At 30.6% G+C, this 20,987-nt stretch overlaps 5 protein-coding genes across 5 annotated transcripts; 2 read left to right on the top strand and 3 right to left on the bottom strand.

The window, feature by feature from the left end:
- The first annotated feature begins 26 nt into the window (after window positions 1-26).
- Window positions 27-1,589, top strand: LOC124499814 (RUS family member 1). The gene is made up of 5 exons (XM_047063826.2): window positions 27-112; window positions 181-373; window positions 440-678; window positions 747-868; window positions 940-1,589. The coding sequence occupies exons 1-5, from the start codon at window positions 89-91 to the stop codon at window positions 1,517-1,519; spliced, it is 1,158 nt and encodes a 385-aa protein (XP_046919782.1). The 5' UTR covers window positions 27-88; the 3' UTR covers window positions 1,520-1,589.
- Window positions 1,511-2,350, bottom strand: Pfdn2 (prefoldin 2). Its single transcript, XM_047064058.2, has 3 exons — window positions 2,097-2,350; window positions 1,914-2,037; window positions 1,511-1,849 (listed from the first exon to the last, which is right to left on the bottom strand). The coding sequence occupies exons 1-3, from the start codon at window positions 2,255-2,257 to the stop codon at window positions 1,610-1,612; spliced, it is 525 nt and encodes a 174-aa protein (XP_046920014.1). The 5' UTR covers window positions 2,258-2,350; the 3' UTR covers window positions 1,511-1,609.
- Window positions 2,351-2,514: 164 nt separating this feature from the next.
- Window positions 2,515-3,953, bottom strand: LOC124499907 (dehydrogenase/reductase SDR family member 4). The gene is made up of 7 exons (XM_047063939.2): window positions 3,658-3,953; window positions 3,413-3,593; window positions 3,271-3,348; window positions 3,191-3,214; window positions 2,942-3,134; window positions 2,766-2,889; window positions 2,515-2,702 (listed from the first exon to the last, which is right to left on the bottom strand). The coding sequence occupies exons 1-7, from the start codon at window positions 3,822-3,824 to the stop codon at window positions 2,588-2,590; spliced, it is 882 nt and encodes a 293-aa protein (XP_046919895.1). The 5' UTR covers window positions 3,825-3,953; the 3' UTR covers window positions 2,515-2,587.
- A 1,288-nt stretch (window positions 3,954-5,241) lies between these two features.
- Window positions 5,242-9,513, bottom strand: LOC124499708 (uncharacterized). Its single transcript, XM_075728573.1, is given in 5 exon segments — window positions 5,242-6,135; window positions 6,241-6,928; window positions 6,930-8,168; window positions 8,702-9,072; window positions 9,153-9,513. Coding segments are annotated over 3 exon segments (2,187 nt in total). The 5' UTR covers window positions 8,040-8,168; window positions 8,702-9,072; window positions 9,153-9,513; the 3' UTR covers window positions 5,242-5,746.
- A 2,173-nt stretch (window positions 9,514-11,686) lies between these two features.
- Window positions 11,687-20,811, top strand: LOC124491653 (uncharacterized). Its single transcript, XM_047054334.2, is given in 20 exon segments — window positions 11,687-11,803; window positions 11,868-11,992; window positions 12,830-13,005; window positions 13,068-13,787; window positions 15,837-16,210; window positions 16,282-16,455; window positions 16,521-16,697; window positions 16,760-16,936; window positions 17,001-17,180; window positions 17,288-17,557; window positions 17,795-17,974; window positions 18,117-18,299; window positions 18,373-18,549; window positions 18,609-18,665; window positions 18,667-18,786; window positions 18,841-19,017; window positions 19,087-19,266; window positions 19,332-19,508; window positions 19,569-19,808; window positions 19,878-20,811. Coding segments are annotated over 18 exon segments (4,062 nt in total). The 5' UTR covers window positions 11,687-11,803; window positions 11,868-11,992; window positions 12,830-12,983; the 3' UTR covers window positions 20,355-20,811.
- Window positions 20,812-20,987: the final 176 nt, after the last annotated feature.

The raw sequence follows: 20,987 nt of genomic DNA, 5'->3' as shown, positions 1-20,987 counted from the left end.
ATTTTCATTTTTTTTCGAACATAACTCAAAAATTAAAAAAATAAAAAAATTTTGTTTTTTCAAATCAAACAAATCGTGATTATATATTATGAAATTGAAAAAAATCCTAAAGGTTTGATTTTGGATTTGGAAATTCATGTCAATTTGTAGTTAAAAGTTTTTTTCTTTGATTCTCTATAGAAAGCATTCCTACCGAATGGTTATCCACGATCGGTTAGCAATGATTATCTGGAATATCAATTCTGGGATAGTGTCCAGGCATTCTGTTCAAGTATAATGAATAATCTGGCCACACAAGCCATATTCAAAGGTGTTGGTGTTGGTGATGCATCAGCCACTGTTTTGGCTGCAACAATAACCTGGATTCTTAAAGGTTTGTTTTCAGAAGAAAAAAAATTTTTTTTTTTATTTTTATTTCAATTGAAATTCAAATTTTTAGATGGTACATCAATCATTGGATCATTACTATTCGCTACTATACAATGTACACGAATGGATTCCGATTGTAAACGTTGGCGTTTATTTGCCGATCTAATCAATGATATGGCCATTCTGATTGATTTGCTTAGTCCAATATTTATCGGTTTTTATTTCACCACAATTCAATGTTGTTCAGGAATATTACGATCATTGGTTGGAATTGCTGGCGGTGCAACACGTGCAGCTTTAACACAACATGTAAGTTTGGAAAAAAAAAATTTCAAAACAAAAATCACCAATCACCTGATTTTTTTGTTTGTTTATAGCAAGCTAAATGTAATAATATGGCTGATGTTTCAGCTAAAGATCAAAGCCAAGAAAGAATTGTCAATCTATTTGCATTGATTTTTTCATTGATATTCATGCCATTCGTCTCTGATCAACCAGTGTATGTGTTTGTGATTTTTGAATTTAAAATAATAATCGATAATCGCAATTTTTCTTTGTATTTATTATTAGATTAATATGGACAATGTTTACAGTATTTACAACTGGACATATTTATTCAAATTATTGTGCTGTACGTTCTGTATGTATTGAAGTGTTTAACAAAAAACGTTTGGCCATATTTTTGGAAAATTTTCATTTCAAATCTTCTTCCATAAAAAACAATCTTTCTATCGATTCTATAAATCACGAAGAAAATGTTTGGTTTTTTCTTCAAACAAAACATGATCAAATATTTGAAAATGTTCATTTCATTTCTGGAAAACTACCATCATCAACAGATGAAATGCAATCAATGATCAAAGATCCTATTAATGATCAATTCATAATCAATTATCAATCGAATCATGACAATTATTATATCCATACGAAATCTTTTGCCACCGAAATTATAATCGAATCTTTATGTTTGTTATTTATACTACAAAATTTGGATCATTTCAATAACGATAATGTGTTTGAAATACATCAGAAAAATATGCCAAAAATATGGCGAAAAATCACCGAAAATGATTGGAATATTTCACATGTTTTAATGGCTGAAACATTTATCGATGATGATGATGATTGTGATCATGAAAAATCTTATTGAAAATTTTTTATTGAAATTTTATCATTCAAAAATTGTTGTTTTTCAAACTGTTGAATATTTACATCTTTTATTAAGAAAAAAAAATTTTTTTCATTCAACCAACACTGATGATTTAGACGAATCTTTTGTTTTATTCGATGATTTATCCGAACCATCATCCGATACAGTGGCAACATTCGATTTTTCCGAAGCAGATGATGAACCAACACCACCACCACCATCAGCAGCATTACGTATCAATGGACCTAGATTATGTTGTTGAATATATTCATTGATGGCCGTTCCTTTTGTTTTGACATTTTCGCGATAAGTGCCAATGGTTTTTTTAAGCTTTTCAAAGAAAAAATTTTATTTTATTTTTTTTTGTTTGTTTGTTTCAAATGAACTCACATACCATATCGAAATTTTTCTCCAAATCCGGTAAAACATTATCAACAGTCTGTTGTACAAGTATACCGCCAATTAATCGAAAACAGGTACGATCTTTATTCACTTCTTTCAATGCATCAATTACAAGTCTGATGTGTTGAAAAAAAATTAATATTAATTTTTCATATATGAATTTCATTTTCATTACCGATGTTCAGTGGCTTCGGATTCAAGTTCGGAAACTTTTTGCGACAATGAACGTTGTTCGGCACGCATCTTGTTCAGATTATCCACAATTGTTTGCATACGACGTTGATTATTCAACATTGCGGCCGAATTATTATTTGGATTAGCTGTCGATGTTTCCATGATTGTGATAATTTTAATTGTTTTTTTTTAAATTACTAAAATTCCAGAACGACAATAAAAAAAACACATGTCAAACCATACCACACACACACATATAAACTTTGTTTATGAATGAATGCAAAAATATATTCAATTTTGGTGTTTATGGGTGGTACCAAATTTGTTCACGTGATAATCGAATAATACAATATAAATAGTGGCAAGCCCATTTAAATGTTGACGCCCTTTCTGAAAAAAAATTACTCCAAAGTTTACCATTAATTTAAAAAAAAAAAAATTTATTATCATTCCATTTGGATCATATTTCATTTGATTTGATCATGATTATCATTACAAACGAGAAAATACTCCACCACCAGCAACAAAACTTTCACCCGTAATATACGATGCTTCTTCTGATGCCAAAAACGTCACGACATTGGCCATTTCTTCTGGTTTACCCATTCTTAAAAAAAAATCATTTGAAAGTTGAAAAAAAATTCAAATCCCAATCAAAATTTATAATTACCGTTTTATCATAACCATTTTATGAAATTCATCTTCAAAATCTGGATTCTGCCATAAAGCTTCACTGAATTTTGTTTTTATCAGACCAGGACAAACACAATTAACACGAATATTTCGACTGGCACCTATTATTAATTTTTCAATGATGAAAAATTTCAAATCACAATCAAAACATACAATCAGCAGCTACGATTCGAGAAAGACCAATAAGTGCCGTTTTTGATAATGAATATGTGGCCAATAAAGGCATCATTTGATATCCAGCGAATGAGCTAATATAAACAATTGCTTTATCACCTGGACGGGTTTCCATATGCGGTACTAATGCTTTGGTCAACAAGAATGGTGCTTTAACATTGACATCCATAATCTATTTGTTTAAAAAATTATTACTATGATGATTTCAAGGCTTTAAATTATTCTTACTTTATCATAGACACTTTCGTCACTCTGCAAAAAAAATAGTTTTCAATTCAAATATTCTAATTCTCAAAAGCAAAACTTACATCAAGTATGGGACCGATGGCCGGATTGACAGCTGCATTGGAAACAAAAATATCCAAACCTTTATATTTATCAACAACCTATCGAAAGTTGAAAAATGGTTTTTTCTGAAAAAAAATCTCAAAACTTGTACTATACACATACAAACTGTGTTAATTTATCACGGTCATCAGCTTTACCAACATGGCAAGCTAAACCGGTAGCTGATTTAAATCCTTCATCATGCAATTGTTTAACGGCACGATCAACATTCGTTTGTTTACGGCTACTAACGATGACTGTTGCACCACTTTGTGCAAGACGTTGTGCAATTGAAAATCCGATTCTAAATCAAAAAGAAAAAACTTAATTAAAATCAAGCAAATGAAGTGCATCACTTTACTTCTCACCCTTCGGTTGATGCGGTGACCAATGCAATTTTTGATTCAAGATTATATTGAGCTTTTCCCGGTTCTATTGATGAAAGAAAACGACGAGAATAATTTATAGACGATTCGTTAGATAAAATCGAATTGAATCGATTCATATGATTGATTGTTCTTCTTAAAAGAAACATTGTTTTTTTTTTGTTACTTCGTTACAAAATTGATGAAATACAATTAAAAGCAATCAAATCTATAACTGATTTGAACCCAAAATTTGTTTCAATGTGTTTGTACCCTGTGTTTATGTGTTTGAACATCAAAATAAGTCCTATTCGATTAAAAAAACATTTGCCACTGATAGATGACGTCATTATCAAAAACATTGCCATCTACCGAATAATTGTCATATTAATAATGAATGTATATTTTCAAGAAAATTTTCAAAAAAAAAAAAATTTTTTTGAAATTAAAATTGTTTCAAAAGATTTGAAAAAAGTTGTAAAAAATCATGAGATAAATTTTTCGAACAAATCTCTAGATATTTTTGCCGTACAGATTGTGCTAATGGTTGCAACAAATATTGTTGTTTTTCGACTTTCATTCTACAAAATTCATCCGGTAATGGTAAAACAATGCCATCAAGTTGTATGAATGATGACAATTCTTGATTTAATGGCTGCTGCTGTGCTATTTGTTGTTGTTGTTGTTCATCATCATTTTGTTGTTGACAAGTTAAATCAATCACTTCAGTTGTGAACAATAATTGCTTAATATATGGCCGCTGTTGATGATCAACATTCATCATCGATTGTTGTTGTTGTTGTTGTTGTTCACGTTGATGGTGATTATTTCGATCATTAAAAATTGCCATCAATTGTATACGTTCAAGACGTTCATCCAACATTTCTATTAAACGATCTACTTGTTCAATATTGAAATAAACATCTTCAATTAAATGTTTACGATATCCATGATCATTATTATTATTACTGTGATTATCATCATCATCATTTAAATTACGAAAAACATTTTGTATTTTTTCATCAAATGTTTGATCATCAAATGATGATTGTTGTTGTTGCTGTTGTTGGTGTTGATTTTTTCCATCAACAATCATTCGATGATGGTTACAATCTTCATTCACATCATTTAAATGTTTTTCTTGCAGATAATAATCATCCAGAATTTCCAAATATTCAATCAATGTATATAAATATAATGGTTCCAATATTGATAATTTTTCATGATGATTTTTACGAAAAAATATTTTCGGTTCCGGTACATGAACAATGTTTTCAACAACAACAACAACATTATCATCGCTAGACATTTTCGTCTTGTTCATAAACACTATAGTATCAAACAACAACAACAACAACAAAAAAAGATTCGAAAAAATCACAAATTCCAATTCGAACATTTCATTCGGAATTTTTATATTGCAAAAAAAAAAATTCTTAAAATTCCAAATTCTACTGTTATTCAATTGTTTCTTCTTTAATTATTAATGATTAATAAATGTTTATAGTAAAAAAAACTTGTGGAAATCGAGAAATGAGAAAAAAAAAATTCTGAAAAATTTTGATAAAACACATACACATACACACACAAGATTGATGAATACATTTAATGGTCTTTGGAAATAGAGAAAGAAAAAAAAAATTGATGATGATAATAAGTAGAATTATTAGTGAAATAATGAATGAATAAATTGATTGATTGATTGATCGTGGATATAGCCCAGATGATAATTTTCTTTTGTTGTTGTTGTTGTTATTGTTGTTTATATAATAATATTCATTGAATGATCGATTTGTATTTGTTGTTTGTTTGTTTAAAATAAATAATAAAATGCTGTGTTGTTTCTATATATAATCGATCATTGATTGATTTGGCTAAATCAAAAAAAAAATATACAAATTGAATGTGGGAGTAGTAGGGTGGTGGGTAAACGTTTTTTTTCTCCCAAAATACTTGAATTAGAAAAAAAATGTTTCCGTACCGTTTTGTTTTTGACTATCTACAAATGTGAAAAATAGACGAAAAAAAAGACGACAAGAATGATTCGAAATGGATTGATGGTTTTTTGTGCACATTTGATTTTGATGTTTGTTTAACATTCACTTTCATCATCCCAAGGATCACTTTCATTTTCATCATCATCACCACCATCGACACCATCTGAATCGGATAATTCTAATGCAACACGACGTGCTAATATCGATGCTACATCATGTAATGGACCATTTTGTTCTACTTCTCTTTTCTTTTCTTCAGCTACACGTTTCAATTTTATACCATGTCTTATGGCAGCCAATAAATTCGATCGTATATCATCATTTGCATTCGATTGTGGCAATGAGTTTGGATCAATCTTTTTAAGGACCACAGATTTTAATTCTTCTGCCGTTGGTTTATTTGCTATTTGTGTTTGCTGTTGTTGTTGTTGTTGTTGTTTATATGATAACTGTTGATTATTCATCGGAAATAGTACCATTTCCATTCATTGGTGGTGGTGGTGGTGGCGGTGGTGAGGTAAAATCGTCTATGAAAATAACAACAACAAAAAAATTAGACACTTATTTTTCAAATTATAAATATACTAACTATTAGGATTCGTATTATTATTATTGTTGTTGAACGAAGTTGTGGTCATTGTTCCTGTTGGGGGTGGTGGTGGAGGAGGTGGCGGAGGCAATGATGCATCAATCATTTCATTTGCCGTTCCATTTGACATTTGAGCATTTTGTGAAGAAATTGGCGGCGGTGGTGGTGGTGGTGGAAGTGAATCTCTTGAAACCATTCGATTATTATTATTCAATGAATCTTGACGCATTTCTACTTCCTGTCCATTGATCATCATCATTGTTGTTTTTCTTGGTGTTCCTGGTTGTGAATTTGTACCGGAACTAGTACCACTACCACCCGGTGGTGCTGGTGGTGGAGCTGAAGGCCTTGATACTTGAGCACCAGATAAACGTCTTGTTGGTGTTGTATTATTATTGTTCATTGTAGCACTTGGCGAATGTTGTTGAGGTGGTGTTTGTTGTTGTTGTCCCGTTGTTGTTTGATATGGCATTGTCGTCGTTCCATATTGTTGCTGCTGTTGTTGTGTCGGAACCATTCTTGTTTGACCAGATGATAAATTATAACCGGATTGTTGTTGTTGGTTATTATTCGGATAATAATAATTCTGTTGTTGTTGTTGATGTTGTAATTCCAAAGAATTAGGTCTAGCAGATTGTTGTTGTTGCTGTTGAAAAGGTATGGACGTAGGTTTATTATTATTATTATATATTATATTGATGTTGTACATAATGATGTTGATAATTATTTGGATCAATATATGATCCTTCAATCACAGTATATCCAGTTCCAGATCCAGGCATCATTTGTTTTGCTGTTAAAATTTCCATTTGTTGTTGTTGTTGTTGCTGCTGTTGGGCATAATAACCAGGATGATAATGAGAAGTTGGCTGTTGTTGTGATGACGGTGGATAATATTGTTGTTGTTGTCCATTATTATTATTATTATTTGATTGTGATGATGGCGGTGGTGGTAATGATTGTTGCTGTTGTCCATATGAATTTGAATCCGTTGATGATTGATAATGTAATTGTTTATTTGATGCTGTTTGTTGACGATTTCGTTTCGTTGATGATGAAGATTTGGCTGAACCATGTATATCACCTTGTTGTTGTTTATTTTTGGTGATTTTTGTTGATCTTGAATGTTTCGATGAATGTGGTTCCTGTAACATTTCTTTACGCCATAATTCGAAAAAATAATTTGGATTCGTATAAAGCGTTAAACCATTGATATTATCATCACGGAATGGATTCAATTTATCCAATGTTGGTGGTGGATCACAACGTTGATATACTTCACGTAATGAATCCGGTATTGTTGTACGTGCAACAACTTGTTGATCAAATTGTTCACCACCGTTGGTAGAAATGTTGGCCGATCCACCACTACCACGATGTATTATTGGTTTTCTCATCGTCGTTGTCATCATCATCATCATTGTTTGTTGATGATGGCGATAATAAGATGGATCATTATAATGAGAATTATCTTGTGTAGATGAATCTAAATGTTCAACATGTTGTGATAATTGTTCAATACGTGTTTGTAATTGTGCTGAACGTTGTAACATTGATTGTAGATCATCCAATAAACAGCCAAATAAATTTTCAGCATGTTTTGATAATGATGATAATTGTCTAATAATATTACCAAGTGTACCATTTGTAACACATTCTAATTCATTTGGTATATTTGGTAAATTAGTTGTTTGCTGTTGTTGTTGTTGTCCAGTATTATTATTATTATTATTACCGGCCGGTTGAAAACAACCACGTGATACATAAATTGGTTGTATAACACGTTGTTCTAATGGCATTTTCTTTTGTTTTTTTTGGTTTTTGTAGATTTAAAAATTGTGGGTGAACGAAAAAAAAAATTTCCACAGATTGGCACAATAAAATCCAGATGAAAAACTAGACAAATGTTTCAAATGTTAGAAATTGGGCTGTATGAATGCGAGAAAAAAAAACAGAACAGAAAAAATTAGTAAAACAGAAAAAAAAATTCATTTTTTTTTTTTTTTTTTTGGTTAAATCGGATATAAATCAGTAGTCATCAACAAATTATATTATCATTATCCCTGTAACTAGAAAAAAAAATGTGACGTCTTTCATTTTTTTGGTTATATGGCGTTTCTATAGTTTCGATTATTTTGTGTGGTGTGTGTGTCATCACATCATCAATATGTATATATCCACCACCAACGCCAATATGCAATTCATTGATATTTGAAAATGAAAAAACAGGCAGACACACAAATATACATACATTGATGATGATTATTATTATAGACATTTAAACATTACAACAGGACAAGCCCAGTTATAAAAACTAAAATTTTTTTTTCTGGCGAAAAAAAACGAACGGAAATCCAACTCACACACACACCAAACGATAATATCATTTCGAATGTCGATGATGACTAAATCACAGAAAAAAAGTCAAAGGAAAATTCAAAGGAAATTCGATGAATCTTACCTAAAAAAATTGAAAATTTAAAAATTTTTAGATTCTAGTGATGAAATGAAATAATCTTTTGTTGTTGCAATCATCATCATCATCACATATATTTTATAAATGAATCGTAACAAAAAAAAACTGGATCAAAATTCAAATGTTGTAGTTTTGTTGTTTTATCAAACAATAAATGATCGTCGTTGTTGTTGTAGTACATTATCACTAATGATAATAATCATCAATACAGTTAATCATCATTGACATAGTAGTGATGATGATGATGATGATGATTTGAACGAAATAAAATGTGTTGAGCTTACAATCAATGATGATGATGGTGGAAGACGTTTTAAATGTGATTTTTGTTGTTGTTGTTTTTTTCTGTAGAAATTCTATAGAATCATGAAATAACAGAAAACGTAAAAAAAATCCAAATTATTAAGTGAAAAAATTTGTGTACAACTCGACATACCCATTTAGTTGATTTATTTGATTATTATTGATTATTATTAATTGCAACAAACATGGATGATGCTACTATGGTGAAATCAATGATGATAATCTATCTAGCCATCTCTAATATTATTGTTTTATCTCTCGCTCATTGTCGAGTGTGGCAAGTTGTTAAAGAAAAAAAAAAAAGATTATAATCGATCACAACATCAAAAACAACAATTTTTTCTATGTAATTGTCAATGATTTATAAATTGACATGATGATGATAATTTATCATTAAAAGAAAAATGGATAAAATCAATGGATAAACACAAAAAATTTTTTTTTCCTTTTTTTTTTGGCCACACAAACACAGACAGAAGGAGCGAATATCTTTTGGAGCAAATGGGCAGAAAGCGAGAGAGAGAGAGAATAGAATAGTTTGATGTGTGTGTGTGTGTGTCTGTCCATCCTAAAATGATCATCAATCTCTATCTACTATTATTACTACTACTACTACTACTACTACTGATAGAATTACTTGTCATTTGTTCCAAATTTGGTAGTAGTATACAGGAAATCATATTCCATGATGAATTATCTCTTCTTTCATACATACAAATATATCCAATACATAGTGGACAAGAATAATGTTAGAAATCAGAAAAAAAAATTTATTATTGTAGTAGTAGTAGTAGTAGTAGTAAATGATTAGTGTGTGAACTATATAATTTTCACATTCAACAATACTACTACCATATATTTCGTAGGAATTTTGATGATTGACCACTAGATGACAGAACATTCGCCATAATCACCATCGATTGAATCGAATGTTTGAAACTTTTTTTTTTTTTTTTTTTTTGCAATTTCATGTGATTTCTTTTGTTCTCGATCACCGAAGAACATTTTTGAACATTTCAACTGATACAAAATGAATGAACAACAAATATTACCGTAGAATTTCATAGACGAAACAAAAAAAACTCGTGTTCTTGTTTAAATTCAAAAATATTCCTTATTCAAGATTTTTTTTTCTTTGTTTGACGAAATAAAACAAAAAAAATTCTTAACGAGGTCAACGGAAACGATTTGTTGTTGTTATCATGGCTTCAACACCAACCACCAACACCATCACCACCACCGACAACAACAACAACAACAGATCATGGCATTTTGATCGTCATCATTATCATCATCATCACCATCATCATCATCATCAATAACAAGTATTCACGCCTACACACAGCATTTTATATTTATTTTTGTCTTTGTAGTATTTATAATTCAACAAAAAAAGAAAAAGAAAATACTACATCCACTCTTTAAACGTTGCAAATGGATTGCTTATAAAGCTAAAAATGAATTTTTCATTTACCGCAAATGAATGAATGAAAAATTGAAATTTTGCTGCTTTGAATCCGAATTAAATCGTATGATGATGATGACAAAATCCGTCAACAGAATCATGTTACAATGGTTATTCTTTGTTGGATTTATGGATAATCAAAGCCTAAAAATGACAATATCAGATTATCAAGAAGTAACTCATGAGTTATAGAACAAAAAAAACATATTTAATTCAATCATCATGCATGAAAAACTAATGAGAAAAAAAATATCAAATCGAATCTAATTCTTTTTTTTCGGCGACAACAATGCTGCTACGAATGATAGTGGATTTTTTTGTTTTTTATTTGATTTTTCCACTTTTTTCTTGTTCAAATTTTGCGATTGTTTCTCATCCAATTCAGGCCAATCGATTTGTTGTCCATTCATTTTAACCGCTGTAGTATGGTGGTTGTTCGATGATGACCGATCATTAATGTTCAAATTCAAATCAGCAATATTGACGTCCATGGCTTGTTCACAATCACCATAATCATCATCTGAGAAAAATGATGATGATGCGTCGATACAATCATCATCATCATCATCAGCATTTTCGACTAAATTCAATAAATTTAGCTGTTGTCGTATTTCATTTTTAACCGGTGATGATAATTGATCATGACGACATTTTCCCTGATGATTATAACCTTTATACGATGATGGTGGTGCCATTTCGAAAGAAAGAAAAATTTTTTTGTTCCAGAAAGTGAAGGAAAAAAACACATGAAACGAATAAAAAAAAACAGGAACATCATCTATAGAAGTCATCTACCGCTACCTACCTGTATTGTTTCAATTCATAAATGACAGAATGGAAAAAATTTTGAATTTTTTTCAATGAAAATGAATATCGATCATCCTAGTTTGGTCAGATCCGGTTTTTTTTATTGGATAACAATAACAACAACCCACTGGAAATATATCGCCTACACGAAAAAAAAACTATACTGGGAAATCAACGAAAAAAAAGGTTTGATTTGTCGACAGAAATAATCAATGTGTGCAATCCACCCATTTTAATTTTGTTTTATATTTATTTAATTTTAGAAAATTCTCTTTCTCTTGACGAGAAATTTTTTTTTTTTGACGTAGGCTGATGATATGACAAGTGTGTAACATGTAGGATTTCCTTTCTTTTTTTCTTTGCCACCTGCAAACATACAAGAAGCCAGTTCTTTTTGGTTTCTATTTGTCTTTGATGTCAAAAATGGAAAGAAAAAATCACCAGCCACAAACAAAATGATCCAATGTTTGCCCAGCAAAAAGAGTTTCATTCAATCGAATCGTTTTGTGCAGGTAAGATGTGTTTGTGTATGATGATTTTTTTTCACTCTGTCCATTTTTTTATTCCGTCAAACAGATTTTTTTTTTTGAAAAGAAGAAAAAAAATTCCGTGCAACTTGTTTATCATTTTGGATTTGTTATTTTGATTCAAATTTTACCCCAGTGATTTGATTTACATCGTGGCATTTGCATTTCGATCAGGTTTGTTTGTTGTTTGTTTATTTGTGTGTGTGTGTGTTTGTCTGTTGTTTACAAACATCCATTTTTTTCCCGCCACTAATATGTCTATAGCTATGTCTATTTTTAGAACAAAATTTGACATTACAGAAAAAAATTCCATATGATAAAAATCCAAAAGAATCTGTGATTGCATTTTTGAAATAGTAATTACAGAATAATTTCATTCCAAATTCATCAATATTACAATCATGATGATTGAACATTGATCGATTTGCATGTGTAATATGTTCATGATTTGTAAACATGTCGATGTTAATGATGATGATGATGATGAAAAAATTCCACATTCTTTATATATTCTTTACAAAAAAAAGACATTTTCATTGCCAATTTTTTCTTTCACTTTTCATTGTTCTTTGAATGACTAAATTGCATTTACATTACTTTATACCTCACATCTTTCTTTATTCTTTCTTTGGCATACAAACACACAAACAAATAGAAAAGGATCCTATTTTTTTTTCTTTTCTTTTCATGTTTGAATCAACAATTTTCTCCCCACTCTTTTTCACCATTCTCACTATTATTTGGCGAGAAAAGAGAGAAAATAGAAAAAAAAGTCTGTTTGATGAACAAATAATAATACGATGTTGATGATGATGTTAAAAGTGAAGAAAAGTGATTTTGTTTGCTACGAACTCTGTTTTTTTCCACTTTCTGATTTTTTTTTCTGAAAAACAAATTTTTTTTTCTTCTTTACACATCACACACGCTCTTATTACACGTTATACACGGTTGATTTGAGAATTTTAAAATCTCATTTTTTTCTCATTTTTTTTTCTTCTTCCTGACTTTTAGACCAATATTCGATGATTGATTTTCTGTTTCGAACATTGTGATCTAGATACGGCAAGATATGATTTGATTTGTTGACAATATTATCATTTAAAAAATTTGATAAATTGTTTCATTCAAATTTAAATTTTCTCCTTATTGACTAATAACAACAACAATGGCAAGTCTACAATATCAAGGTTTGTTGCTGTTTTGTTTGAAACCTTTTTTCTGATTTGAATCTTTTATTATTTACATTTAGCACGAAGTGAATATTTATCCACAAATAATAAAGGTGGATCAACATTTGATTCAAGTAGCTTAGAACGATCTAAATCACCATTATCATCAGGTGGTGGTCAATTAATAACATCGGCTTTTGTGGATGGTTCACCATCATCTGGTGTTGGTACATCAACACAGGATTATAGTTATGCAACAACAACATCATCAACATCACCAATGGAAACTATTGTACAAGAATATCAAACCGCTGATGGTGGTATTGGTAAACGTGTATTGAAAACATTTACCACACAACAAACAACAACGAAAACAACACGTTATGGTAGTGATGGTGCCTTACGATCGGAAACTACAATCGATTCTACAACACCATACATGCGACAAACATCACCAATGCCAGCAAGAAGTTCATCTTCAATGTCAAAATTAACACATCATGTTGATGAAAACTGCAAACATGGTCATCATCATCATCATCATAATCAGAAAATTACCAAACCCGCTGGTTATAGTTTGTATCATGTTGAACGTCGTGAAGAAACAACACGTTCAAGTAGCGGTGGAAGTGGTGATGGTGGCACACAACCAATATCAACAACACCAACTGGATCATCACGTAAAGTAAAATTTCAGGATGAAGAATTCATAAATCGTAAAGAATTTGAACAAGCATGTTCATCATTACAATCATCAACAAAAGATATTGATATTCTACCGGATCCAGAATTGGATACAGGTAAGTGTTTGAATTATTTTTCTAACCTCCAGGAAAAAAATCGGTATTTTTGACCTTAACCCCTTTTTGTGTTGCTATATATGTGATTGACATTTGATTGACATAACATTGGCCTCAATTCATCAAAACATCATCATCATTTATGTTTGTATTGGTGGTGAAAGGGAGAATGAGACCAACAACAACAACAACAAAAATTAGTTCAAATTCAGTGTTTTTTCATTCGTTCTTTAGTAGCTAAATTTAGCTAGTTTGGGAAAAAAAACAAGAATTACCAAGCGCTAATCATCATCATCATCAATGATGACGCCCACAATCATAATATAATTTTTTTTCTTTCAATTCTCAATGTCGAATGTTATTTTGCTGCTTTCGTCTTTCCAACATTATCATCATCAATATTCATCAAGGTCGATGATGATGATGATGATTATTTTTACTATTTTTTAAAATTTTATTTTCAAAAGCGGAAATGTTCTACATATATTTACCAGAAAAAAAATTATGAAAAATAATTTTTTTCATTTCATGCTGTGCTGTTTTCACACATGAAAAAATTTTCCAAAAACAATTTTCATTCCATTTTGTTCATTGAAATTATTGACAGTTTTTTATTGTGTGTGTGTGTGTGTATGTGGTTTGTATGCATGTTCTTGATTGATTGACCATTTATGGTCGATCAATAATTTAGCAAATAATGTCTATGTGATGATGATGATGGCTATAATTGAATCTAAATTACTATTTTGCTATGTGTATGTGTCTTCAACCTTGTAATCAAACATTATCATCATAGATTGAATTGAATATGCTTCATATTTTTTTTCTCTGTGTTTGGTTCCTCTTTGCGTTGTGTTTGCTTAGCTTCTGTGTTCACTACTTTTTATGGTTTTAGCTTTTATATTTCATTCATTCATGTAATAATAATATTATTTTCATCAAGATATATATAAGTAGTGTATATATTTATTTTATTCAATTATTCCAAATATGGAATATGGTGGTGCAACTTTATTACCATTTTTAATAAAGATAAATACTTTTGGAAAAATGTGATATTAGATTAGGAAATGGAAAAATATTCTGAGAATTGAACTTTTCTCTCTGTGTTTGTGTAATAATAAAACATTGATGATGAAAAAAAGAATTACAAAGAATTATTTATTCTTGATGAATTCAAGAAATAACCAGAATGATTCACCAAGTTTTTTTTAATGACCATTTTTACACTAAAACACTGAAAACCAATTTTTTGATTTCATGTTGATTAGCGAGAATTTTTTTTTTCACCAAACCAGAATCCTACTTTTTTTTCTTAATTTTCCACCCACATGGATCAAAATGATTTTATCAAGATGGTTTTCTGTTGCCATGAATTTTTACTAGTGTTTTTTTTTGTTGGTTGCCATTCATTGATTCTTTCATTTATTTATTTATTCTGTGCTTGGCATCGTTCCCATTTTCTATTTGCAATTTTTTTAAAGAAAATTTAGTTCAAGAACTAATACAAACATACGAACAAAAAAAAACAGTTTCACTAGCCAAACACACCAACCATCATAATTTATCACATTACGTTTTGTTCTATATATCATCACATGAGTGATGTTTGAACATAATGACGATGATGATGATGTTATGAATGAAATCAAAATGAAGAAAAAATGGTTCATAAAGATGGTTGCGTTTATATATATTGACGTGTATGTTAGTTGTGTTTATGGCAATCCATGGCCACAAAAATAAGACAATTTTCGACCGAAATTTTATTATTTACTTCACTTGAACTTGTGCATTTGATATGACAAGATCATCATCATCATCGGGAGAAAATATTTTTAATATGACAGCTTAAACAAAGAAAAAAACAATTTTTTTTTGTTGTAACTTTGTTTTTGTTCGTGTGTGTGTGTGTGACCTCTATTGACCCCTCTTAATCAATCCCGGGTCAAGTGAGAGATATTTTACCCATTTGTAGGTTTTCTTCCTGTTTTGGTTCTTGTGTGTGATTGTGTTCAATTTTGTTTGTTTTTTTTTGTTTGTTTGTAGATATCTCGCTTTATTCTATGGAAAAGACTCATACACGTAAAGCACATCGTATTAAAGAAGAAGGTGAAAAATTTGAATATAATGATTTTGCTATGATACCACCGACGGCATCAAAATCACCATTACCACATCGTAAAACTGAAAGTCGTGATCGTAGCCCTGCAACAACAATGGATCCACGTGCACCATCACCAGTACATCAATTGATTGTACCACAAAAATATATTGAAACACGTACACCATCACCAAAAGATAAAATCGATACAACTACTGAACATAATTGCAAATATCATTCACATCATTTGGATTATAAATATACACCGCCACCAGTTAAAGGACCATGTGGTGCTTGTGGCCAATATATTGTCGGTTCGGTATGTTTTTCATTATTATTTCATTTCATTTTTTTTAAATTTAAATTGATAATCTGAAATTTATTCATCAGCTTGTAACCGCATTGGATCAAATGTGGCATCCGGAATGTTTTACATGCACAAATTGTGATACAATCCTTAAACCACATAAATATGTTGTTGAAAATGATAAACCATATTGCAAGGATTGTCATTTACGTTTGTTTGGACCACCATGTAATGTGTGTAAAAAACCAACACAAAGTGTAAGTATTCGGAGAAAATTATTCAATTTTTAGACATATAATTATGATTGAATTCAATTCGATAGAATCGATATAATCTATTGAATCGAATCTGGCATCCGGAATGTTTTTGTTGTGTTGAATGTGGTAAACGTTTGACACCGGATAATTTTGTTGAACGTCTTGGATCACCATATTGTATGGAAGATTATCATCGATTATTTTCACCCAAATGTTGTGTCTGTCATTTACCAATCAAAGATGTGAGTGTATAAAGCCAGGTATTTTAATTTTTTATTCAAATCAAATATTCCATTTTGTATAGAAAGCAATCAATGCATTGGGTAAAATGTGGCATCCACAATGTTTTAAATGTACACATTGTGGTATACCATTGGAAGAACGTAATTTCTATGAAAAGAATGGCCTGCCTTATTGTGAAAAAGATTATATGGATCTATTTCATCCAAAATGTTATGGTTGTAAAAAACCAATTACTGACGTAAGTTCATTTTTTCTACATAAAATACCATTCGATTTAAATGTTGATTTTCACTTACATTTAGGGCCGTCAAATGATTGCAATGGGCCATCCATGGCATCCAGAATGTTTCCGTTGTACGGTTTGTGTTAAACCATTGACACCGGAAACATTTAAAGAATATCAAGGCAAACCATATTGTGAAAAAGATTTTCATAATCTTTTCTCACCAAAATGTGCTGGTTGTACTAAACCAATTACAGATGTAAGTTTTCAATACCAATTTATCTAGAATTTCCTTTTCCTTTCTTCTCATTCATTTATCCTTTAACCACTTTAATATTTCTTTCTAAACAAAATCATGAAAAAAAGGGCAAACCAGTGTATAATAAAGGTCAATATTGGCATCCAGATTGTGATGCTCTTTACAATCGACCTACACCACCACCACCACCACCTAAGTCCTCTACCCCAATATTTCAACAACCACCACCACCGGAAATAGATATTGAATCATTATTAGAACCATTATTACAAGAAAAACCATCATTCAGACCGATTGAATCCTATCATGTGGATTCGGGTCACAATAGGCCACCAATTAGGCCTGATTGTGATGGTTGTCATGGGCCTATCGAGGATGTAAGTAATTATTAGCGTGTTAAATGTGGATAGCTCGAATTGTTTTTAAATATCAGCAACAATGTCTATTCGTCTTTTGTTTTTTTTTGAGTTTTCGTTACATTTCTAACCAAATGCATCACAATCCTTGTTTGCTTATTTTGTTCATCGTCTTTTTTTTGGCTTCAAATTTATGCCTGTGTGTGTCTGTGTGTTTTTTAAAATTTTGTGTTTCTAATGAATCATGTGAATTCTTAGGACAATTATGTATCGGCATTGGGAAAAAATTTTCATCCAGATTGTTTTCAATGTACGGAATGTATGAAACCATTGAATCCGTATAATTTTTATGAAAAAAATGGCCTACCATATTGTGAAGATGATTATCATCGTTTATTTTCACCAAAATGTGCTGGTTGTAAACAGCCAATTAAAGATGTAAATATTCATATATATTGGCTAATGGCTACATTGCCCATCATTTTGTCATCTATTTTTTTCCTTTCAATGCTTTGCCTGTTTTGATTTACATGTGAATTTTTATTTACTAATCATCCGTTTTTTTTGTTATCATCATTAGAATAATTATATACGAGCAATGGGTAAAGATTGGCATCCAAATTGTTTTCAATGTCATCAATGTAAAATACCATTGGATCCGGAAAATTTTTATGAAAAAAATGGCAAACCATATTGTGAAAATGATTATCATAAATTATTTTCTCCTAAATGTTTTGCATGTTCAAAACCAATACGTGGAACTGTAAGTGTTGATGGTTATTTTTTCATTCAATAATCTTTTTTTGTTTGTTTGTTTGGTTGTTATTGTTCGATAGCCATTACGAGCTATGGGTCATGATTGGCATCCAGAATGTTTCAATTGTGACAAATGCCGAGTACCATTATCACCGGATAACTTTTTGGAAAAGAATGGCCGACCTTATTGTCCCAATTGTTTTGATAAACTTTTCTTGCCGAAATGTTTTGCTTGTTCAAAACCAATTCAAGGAACTGTAGGTTTTCTTATTTTTCAAATCGATATTTCCAATGATTATTGTCTTCTTTTCAATAGCCATTAAGAGCAATGGGACATGATTGGCATCCGGAATGTTTCAATTGCGATAAATGTCCGTGTGCCATTATCACCGGATAACTTTTTGGAAAAGAATGGCCGTCCATATTGTCCAAATTGTTTCGATAAACTTTTCATGCCAAAATGTTATGGATGTTCGAAACCAATTAAAGGAACTGTAAGTGTTCATCATTTCATTGCCATCAAAAATATTTTATCTTTGTATTTGTAGCCATTACGAGCTATGGGTCATGATTGGCATCCAGAATGTTTCAATTGCGATAAATGTCATATACCATTATCACCGGATAATTATTATGAAAAGAATGGCCGTCCATATTGTGAAAATGATTATCATAAATTATTTTCACCAAAATGTTGTGCATGTAACAAACCGATTAAAGAACGGGTATGTATTTTTTGGTGTTTCAAAATTTTTTAATTTTTCAATCATCATCATCATCATTTCTTTTTGAAGCCTGTATTTGCTCTGGGTAAAGAATGGCATCCACAATGTTTCGTTTGTTCACATCCAGCTTGTGATCGTATACTGGATCCAAATGATTTTGAAACACATGATGGTAAACCATATTGCAAATTTCATTTTGGTGAATTATTTCTGCCAAAATGTTTTGCATGCAAAAAACCAATCACTGATGTAAGTTTCAATTTCAATTTCATTTTATAAATTTGACTGATTTGTTTGAACAAATGAAACCACAGAAAGTCGTATCAGCATTGGGAAAAACATGGCATCCAGAATGTTTTGCTTGCGTTCAATGTGGTGTACCATTGGATTTGAATGCTTTCCGTGAAAAAGATGGCCTACCATATTGTGAAGCAGATTATCATGCATTGTTTTCACCTAAATGTGCCGCTTGTGAAGCACCAATCGTTGAGGTAATGTGAAAATTTTTTCATGAAAAAAAATCAAGAAAATTTTCTAATAATGATTTATAGAAATGTTTGACTGCATTGAATAAAACATGGCATCCAGAACATTTCACTTGTGCTCATTGTAATAAAGCAATGAGCGATGATCCTGATGGCTATCATGAACATGAATCGAAAGGTTATTGTCGTCCATGTTATATTGAATTGTTTGCACCTTATTGTCGTGGATGTAATAAACCAATTGTCGATAAGATTTGTGTGACGGCATTGAATTCGAAATATCATACTGATTGTTTCGTTTGTCGGGTATGTTTTATTCTTTTTATCATTTTGTTCCACTTTAATTCTAATCAATCTAATTAATCGATCGTTAAGGATTGTGGTTGTGCATTGAAAAATGGAAATTATTTTGAATTTGAAGGTGAACCATATTGTGAAGAACATTTCCGTTGTAAAATGTGTCCAGATTGTGTACGATTACGTCGAGCACAGAATAAATTCTTTTCCGGTGCTCAACAACAGCAGCAACCAGTTGGTTCTAATCAACATCAACATCCGGTGCCACAAAAAATGGATAATTTTATTCAACAAAAAATAATCGATAAAGCAACACTACCGAATGCTACTGCTGCTAATGCCCAACAAAAGGTTACATTTGCAAATGGAACATTACCATCTTCGAAAAATATACAACAACAGCAACAGCAACCGTTATATACAACAACAACACTACCACATCATCGTACACATGATCTAATACGACATTCACCTAAAAAACCGATTGTCACTCAGTCACAACAACAACAACAACGTGCATCAACATCACCATATTCAATTCGATTGGGAGCCTAAATAAAATAAAATTTGATTGGTCGAATATACAAATCAACGATCGAACATTCAATCAATCAATTTGGAAAGCACCTCAGGGTTATAACCAAAAAAAAAAAAAAAAAAAAATTGACCCCGTTTATTCAAACGTGACAACGCACACACACACACACACACAAACAAACAAACAAACAGGCAACAGATTTGACAACAAAAAAAATCAATTTTGAAAATTTCAACAAAACATAAAAAAACACAATTCAAATCAATCCCTACCAGACAAATACATAAATTTTATTGATTGATTTCAACAAAATCACATATTGTGGAAATCTTTCGAATAACAAACAAACAAACAAACAAAAATATTTAAACGCCTTATATTCATATATATAATAATCAATAATTTGACTTAATGATTTTGTTTTCATCATTAAATATTGAAAAATAAAATGACTAAAAATAATAAAATGAAAAACATTTGACAAATGAAAACAATTTGTCGAATGTTTTTGTTTTTTTTTCTACCGACAATTGTGTCTATGTGTGTGTGTGTGTGTGTGTTCGTGACGAGATTTTTTTTCAGATTTGATAATTAATTGATTTTCCATAATTTCCGGTGTTTTCCTTTGTAGATGGATAATCATTCATTCA

Source organism: Dermatophagoides farinae, chromosome 2 (genome assembly GCF_024713945.1).
Source record: "Dermatophagoides farinae isolate YC_2012a chromosome 2, ASM2471394v1, whole genome shotgun sequence".
Classification (NCBI taxonomy): Eukaryota; Metazoa; Arthropoda; class Arachnida; order Sarcoptiformes; family Pyroglyphidae; genus Dermatophagoides; species Dermatophagoides farinae.
Note: the sequence above shows the minus strand (reverse complement) of the source record. Positions and strands in the feature narration are given on the sequence as shown.